Below are 7,454 nucleotides of genomic sequence, written 5' to 3'. Positions count from 1 at the left end.
ACACACACACACACACACACACACACACACACACACACACCTCATCAAGATTACCTTGAAGCGGCTGCTGAACAGGTCTAGTTTGGACAAGAGCACAGGATCTCCATATAAGCCCTGTAGGCCTAGCACACATTTCAAACGTACTTCTGGTTGCTGAAAGAAAACATAATATACTTCTATCAGTGAAGGATCACATACACTTTAAACTACAGTACATAAGTATAGCTTTATTTAATAGTAGAGCCTGGGGGGGCTTGGATTACAATGTTCAAAATGCCACTGACGCAACATTTCACTGTGTGACTCCTCTTTACCCTGTCGTTCAACATCCAGCCCATGTATTTGAGGTAACTGTCATTGAGAAATGCTGTGCTGTAGAGTTTCATCCACACGCCCAGCTCCTCCATACATATGGAGCGGATATCTGGCAATACATCACTGTGCAGGCACACACAGGCAGGCACACACACACACACACACACACACACACACACAACCACACACACACACACACACACACACACACACACACTTTTTAACAATTTATTTAGGTCCACACAAAGGGAATTGCATACAAGGACATAAATAGTTCAGGTGCAGCAAAATCCACAAAATCAAGGCATGTGTCCTCAGTCATGATACAACAAAGCATGTCATGTCCCCCAGCATTCCATGGAAGTAGTGTAGGCATCCTAAGTTCGAAACAGACCTCCAACAACCAGTCGGCGCAGGCATGTCCCAGGTTGGACCACCCGAAGAAACAAAGTTCCCAGTCCACTTCTGTACTGCCGTCTGGTTTTAGATCGCTCTCCGTAGCACACATTAAACTTAGAAAGCAGACAATAATGTGTGCATGTACATGATAACAAAGGCTGACCGTTGACATGTCAGAGTAATACGCCTTTACCGGTATCTCTTCAGGAAAACACCTTTGAAGATGGTGTCCATCATGTTTTCTATCTCCACCCTCTTGTTCCGGAGCTAAAACACAGAGCCAAATACCCAACACATCTCAGTCACAATTTAAGGTTCGCCATGATAACTCACATAAAGAGAGACATAGCGCTCCCTAAATCCCCCTTCCGATCGAAGCTACGTGTAGGTGTAAGTGAAGGTCTTACCTCTGTGATCTTCTTCTGTATTCTGCCTAGTTGAAGTGTGCGTTGGCGTCCTGTGGTCTTGGTCTTCTCCACGTTGTACATTTTCTGGCTGTTCTCCACGCCAACACTCAGACTGAGCGCCACGCCCACTAGAGAGCTCACCAGCTTCACCGCTTTGGAGCAGAGATTCAAAGAGTTGTATGATCCATTTTACAGTTCTCAGTTCTAGTCAGCCATTCGATCTACCAACATCGCTGCGAACGGGTAGGCCTACTATACCAAACTTTATGAACATTTATCCACCACCAAGGAAGTCAAGTCATGCACCATGTCACTAGCCTGGCATGGCCAGACAAATATCACTGCGTAGATATTAGTCTGGAACTAGTGGTCTCTGATTGGTCACCCACAACTCTGGGGTGAGCGAAATGTAATTCAGTGCCGTGACCAATCTCCACAGGGAAATTCATTTTCCTGTGGCAGATTTGTCTGGTTTCCAGGCTACCATGTCACCTCAGTTCACCTGCATCTTTGACATGAAGCGGAACCCAAACCATTAACCAGACCAGACCAGTGCCTAAACGTAATTATAGGTAATTAATAATGAAAGCACGCCAAACGTCATTGTATCGTGACAGCGATGATGGTAAGACACATAGTTTGTGTACGCTGAGCAATACATTGAATTCCTGTGTTGTGTTCTACTGACTCAACCTGCCAGTGAGGAGCCTTTGTTCTACTCCTCCCACCCAACATACACTCCCTATTGCAAGCAGTGGTGGCCGAACGGTTAGCAGAGCGGTCTTGATACCGGAAGGTCGCCAGTTCGCATCCCCGGACCGACACGTTAAAATTACCAGTGCCCTTGAGCAAGGCATTGAACCCCTACCATGAAATGTTCTATGAGCAGGGTGTGGCTGTAAACAAGTCCTTGGCTTAGACCACTTCCCTGGGTAAACAAAGAACTTTGCTTTGCTTTACTGACAGGTGCTGGCTGCCGCCCTAGCCCGTAGAAACACACACAGTGACAAATATGACCCTCCCCGCCAGGCCTCCCTTGCTTGAACACGGACCAATTGTGTTCACGCAGACACCCCCGACAAAGCCGGATGCACCACCACGCCGGTGGATTCTAACCCACCACCTCCGTGGTGGTGCAGGGCAGGGAGTTTACCACTGCGCCACCCAAGTATATCTCGATATATTTATTATTCGTTAAAATAATGATATTGTGGAATTCAATGTTTTGCTCAGCCATACTTATTCATGGATATTCAGTCAATAACTTTGGTTCTTGAACTGGTTCAGTTTTAGATTCTTGGGACCTTGGTGCTTTCACGGAAACCCCAAAATTGTGAATTGTGATATTATTTTGGTGGAAAAGGGGGCCATAGTGCTCAGACCGATATAGCCAATATAGTGTGTGTAAATTCTATTATACCTGCTAGGGTACATGTGTGTCTGAAGGCTCGGACGCAGGAGTCGGACAGCTCTGTGAGCAGGGAGATGAGGATGCTCATCAGGTAGTTTTCAAAGATGACGCTGTGCTGACATTGAGACACCAGCACTGACACAAAGTCACAGAACTCTATGTGGAACCAGCGACCGTATGGCCCTGGCTGGACCAGAGGGTACTCCACGTTGTCCTACAACACAGAAATAAATTCCCCCACAGGGAGTGTGTTAAATTAACTAGAATGGAAATTATGGGTTATCACATTTGAATTAATTGTTCCAGTTTAATTAAGAAGGGGTTTGTGGCATTACCTCCGGACATAAAGACAGACAGGCAGACAGAGAGAGAACGTCTAATAATGTAGATGGCTAGCCTCTTACAGAGCCATGGTGTAAAAATAAACGATTACAAGTGGTACAGAAAACCTGACTGTGGTACTGACTATGTCCATGGGCCATGTGACTGTGAGGATCCATGGGAAGGCCAGGAACTTCTTGTACTGTAGACCAGCATCCTAAAACACATACACATACATACACAATACATTATATAACCACAATTAGTCATTTCAGTATCCTATATAATTGATAGACATTGATATGAATGAAAGAGGTCTTACTTCATCCAGGCTCTCCACCATCTTGCTTATGACTTCACTGTCCTGTCTGTTTTGACACATCTCTGCAGTCACCACACCTGGAAATGAGAAAAATATAATTAAGAATGTGGGTATTCCCTCTCACGCACGCGCACACGCACACGCACACTGTCCCTCTGGGCAGACCTTAGCGCACACCCGCAGACAGAAGAAGTTGCGTTTTACGTCATTTCCGAGTTTTTAGACAGCTGGTGGATGGAAAAGAAGCTCCACCCCCGCGGCTGACTGCCGCGGAGGAGAGCGTTTCCGGGAATCTGTCCGTCGCAACAGTCAGCCACGGAGGTGGAGCTACTTTTCCATCCACCAGCTGTCTAAAAACTCGGAAATTACGTAAAGCTTCTTCTGTGGCTGTGTGCTAAGGTGGAGTTCGACCCTGTGTGAGTGCATGCGGACAGTGACTGCTTTAGTGCTTACCTTTGCAGCCAGAGCACTGAAAGAAGAAGCTGATGAGGTCGAGTAGTGCAGAGTCACGGTCGGACTCATAAGCCTCGATCCAATCATCAACCACTGCCTGTATGATGTCAAAACATTTATCACCAACAAAGCCGACAGTAGAACATACAAAACATACTGGCTCATATTAACGTATTAATGTTCTTGGCCAGTGGTAGGCAAACAGGCAGCCCAAGGATAGATTCTAGATTTAGGGGCTGTCAATTTGGACACGATAGCCTATAAGTAGCCCAAACATTTAGACTCTCGTAGAGGTTGACTGTCCTGTACAATGAATATGACAGGTGAAGTTAAGATGAAGCACACGTCACTGATCATCGATCCGTCTCATACAGACATATCCTGTACAAAAACCATCATTCATAAGCATCAATTTGTACACTAAGAGAGAACACTACCCAACTGTTTAGTAATACACATGTTCCTTTACCTGCATGGCACTTCTGCCCATGGTGACGACCTCGAACAGGGTGACCGCCTCGACATTGCTCTGTTTTCCCCGGCCGCTCCTGGCTCTGCTGACACCACCACCACCACGGCCGGTCTTGGCACGACCATGTTTGGTATTTTCAGAGCCCTCCCGTGCTCTTTTCTTTCCCCTCTGAGGGTTACACAGGGACATTGAGATTATATGTTATACAGAGTTGTGTCATGTAATAAGATAAGAATTTTACCATGTGCATTCTGTCTCGTTGATTGAGTTCCGACTGGAAGACATTAGGCCTCATGCAGCGAAATTCTAATGTATATTATATTTTCTATAGATTTTCTGCTAAGAGAAAATGTTTGAGAAGTGAACTCCAGATGCACCAAATGTTCTTAACATCCAAACTGTGTTTACCCAGGTGTGCTGAATGATAAATCACACACATAAATTGGAGGAAGCATGGACATTTGTAATTAGCATAGGTAACGCCCCCTCACAATAGATAGTAGATTTTTCTGTAAAGAATAGGGATAGGGATATCCCTAGGGATATAGGGAAATCACAAACCCAGAACCCAGAAGACATTTCTGTGATGCTGTCAATGCTGTGTTTTAATAGTAGTGGGGGACACAATAAATGAAAAGGAAGTTGATATTGCATGCATGCAATATCATCTGGTGTATATAGTCGTCATTGGGATGTATGGACCCCAGTGCTCCTGGAACCCTATAAAAGAAAATCGCAGATAAGTAAGCCTGGGACCGAGGCTAATAAAAAGAGGGATTGCCATTCTCTGTGTCCCTCTCCTGATGACAGCACCTTTCAGCTCCTTTGACTTTATGCCTTGATTTACTGTGACACACCATACAACACACCACACTACACTGATCACACATCCGCACTGATACTACTGACTTACACATCCTACACTCTTTTGTTTGTAAGCCTAATTGAAGGTATTATACCTTTGTTAAATTATTGTTAAAACTGCCTGCATCCTCCTCCATTTTGTCATGGCCCCATGGGCTGGGTTGTGACATTATTTATTATCTTTATCTCACAACTGCTCACTCTTATGAAGAGCAAAATTAACATTGCTGAATCCCCATAACAAAATAATAATTTGTAGATTTGTAGATAAAGATTGTTCATTATTGCTTCCTGTATGAGACCCCTTTGCCTAACCAATGCACATTCCAAAAATACATTAATAACGGTAACCATATCGACCATCTACTTCCTATGGAAGTGTGATAAAATACCCGTTTCTAGTCAGTCAATCGTCATCAGACAGCACCCACCACACTCTTCTGCCTGTTCTCATTCCCACACTCATCTCCTGAATGGTTGACAGTTCCAGAGGGGTTCCTCTCCACACCAGGATTCTCACTGGGAAACCAAACATATAGTTAGAGAGAATTTGCTAAATGTGTGGCAAATCTGCAAAGAAAATGCTTACCACTAGCTTTCTTCACAAATGTTTTCATAAAGGTGTCTACAATGACATATAAATTTGTTCCCAACTCCCTTGGGAAACTTTGTGACAGCTGCTGAAAGTTGGGGTACCATAAACATCCAATATAGGCTAAGGCAAAATTCCCAAAATGTCATTATGCTTTAAGTAGCATGTGACGTGTCAAACTAGGGGTTTTTCATCATGCTGAATCAATTCCAAGCATTAGTTTAGCACGAAAACACCTCTTGGGCTAAATTCGGCAATAGCCAAACAAGGAGTGTTTTTTGTGCAAAACTAATGCTTGCAATGGATTCAGAATCATGAAAACCCCCTAGTTTGACATGTCACTTGCTACTTAAAGTATAATGAAATTTTGAATTGTTTGCCTTATATTGGATGTTAATGGTACTCCAACTTTCAGCAGCTGTCACAAAGTTTCCCAATGGAGTTGTGTTGGAACGATTTTCTCTGTAATAGTACATAGTAGACACCTTCATGAACACATAAGCTAGTGGTAAGCATTTCTTTTGCAGATTAGCCACACATTTAGCTAATTAATATGAACTTCAATGAGAGACATAAATTGATGAACGGAACAATTATTCTGACCAAAACATGGCAGCAACAACAAAAAGGGGGGGATGTATATCCTTACTTCTGCTCAGAGGATGCCTTAGCTGCAGCCTCTTGTATCATCTCTTGTCTCAGATCATCCTACAGGACTTGTTGGTATCTCAAGATCTGTGGAATGGCATACAGCCATCAAAACTGTGACTCCTCCTTACCCTCCTTTAAAACCGCCAAAAGAGAGCACCTGTCTGCAATTTGCACATGGTCCTAGAAAAGTCTTCTAAGCCTGTGTTTCTATACAAATAAGTTCATTGCTACTATTATTGTTGCTGATTTATTGTATGATGTATCGAAATTGAATACACAGGACAAGAATGGAAACAAGCCCTTCAGACTTTTTTAGCATACCGGTATGATTATCCCATTTTGCAAACTGCTATAAAGTATTCAATCAATCAAACAAATGCAGGCTGCAGGATCAATGCTGTAATTAAAAGAGCCATGTGTCTATTTGATGACGTCACTACTGGGCTTGTCAATCAAGGCCAAGGTTGTATCTGACTGTTGTCCCTGATATGAAGCGCAAGTGTTGCTGATGGGAGGCAAACAGTGTTTTGACTGTGTTTGTTATGTTAGTCTGGTGGACCACCACCAGCCATACAGATGTATGGCTTTGGCCGTTTATGTTTATTTTATTGTATTTATGTTGTATACGAATAGGACGGAGAATAAATATTTAATACAACTCTCTATAATGAAACGTTTTTGAAGTTCTTTGATTGACACACGTCTGAATGGTTCACATGACGCTCGATCGTAGCCTAGTGGACCAGAGCTAAACATACCTGTAGACGACACCCTGCAGACACAACACAAAACTGAAACAGATAACATTATAAAGAGAATAAAAACAAACTCACGCAGATTCATGGAAACCATATCATAGTCGACAGTCTACTGTACGAATGGAATGAAGTCACGCCCATGCAGGGACATCTTTAGTCCGTATCCTCTGACTTCAGTTCATATTATTTATTATCCTTATTAGAAAATGTTTGTATACGACGCGATTTGTTTTTCCTGCGAGTGTTTGTTGACAGCTTGTGATTTCTTCTTATTTTTTTCCAGCGCCCATAAAGTTTGGGACAGCCTATCATGGTATGTTTGGAACAAGCAGCCTATTGGTCGACATTTTCTTAAGGTCTGAAAGCCCAGTATATGATTGGATAAGTCTGACTATCACTCAGTCTCAGCCAGGCAACTGTACCCATGACTGTACCGCCTTCAGCTGCAACAGTGCAACGCAACAACGTCCAGAAACATGTCTGGTCAGG

The 7,454-nt window shown here is 43.4% G+C and overlaps 1 protein-coding gene across 1 annotated transcript in view; it reads right to left on the bottom strand.

Moving 5' to 3' along the window:
* The window catches only part of LOC310866426 (cohesin subunit SA-2), a 19,397-nt gene extending 12,160 nt beyond the window's left edge, over window positions 1-7,237 (bottom strand). The window contains exons 1-12 of the mRNA XM_083776039.1: window positions 7,041-7,237; window positions 6,206-6,291; window positions 5,396-5,483; window positions 4,098-4,268; window positions 3,629-3,725; window positions 3,176-3,252; window positions 2,999-3,070; window positions 2,542-2,746; window positions 1,122-1,273; window positions 908-981; window positions 315-438; window positions 55-153 (exon numbers count right to left, since the gene is read on the bottom strand). Coding sequence (XP_083632165.1) covers window positions 55-153; window positions 315-438; window positions 908-981; window positions 1,122-1,273; window positions 2,542-2,746; window positions 2,999-3,070; window positions 3,176-3,252; window positions 3,629-3,725; window positions 4,098-4,268; window positions 5,396-5,483; window positions 6,206-6,246 — 1,200 coding nt within the window. The 5' untranslated portion in view covers window positions 6,247-6,291; window positions 7,041-7,237. The remainder of the gene's footprint in view (window positions 1-54; window positions 154-314; window positions 439-907; window positions 982-1,121; window positions 1,274-2,541; window positions 2,747-2,998; window positions 3,071-3,175; window positions 3,253-3,628; window positions 3,726-4,097; window positions 4,269-5,395; window positions 5,484-6,205; window positions 6,292-7,040) is intronic.
* Window positions 7,238-7,454: the final 217 nt, after the last annotated feature.

Source organism: Protomyctophum parallelum (genome assembly GCF_964188405.1).
Source record: "Protomyctophum parallelum genome assembly, chromosome: 11".
In the NCBI taxonomy this organism is placed as follows: Eukaryota; Metazoa; Chordata; class Actinopteri; order Myctophiformes; family Myctophidae; genus Protomyctophum; species Protomyctophum parallelum.
Note: the sequence above shows the minus strand (reverse complement) of the source record. Positions and strands in the feature narration are given on the sequence as shown.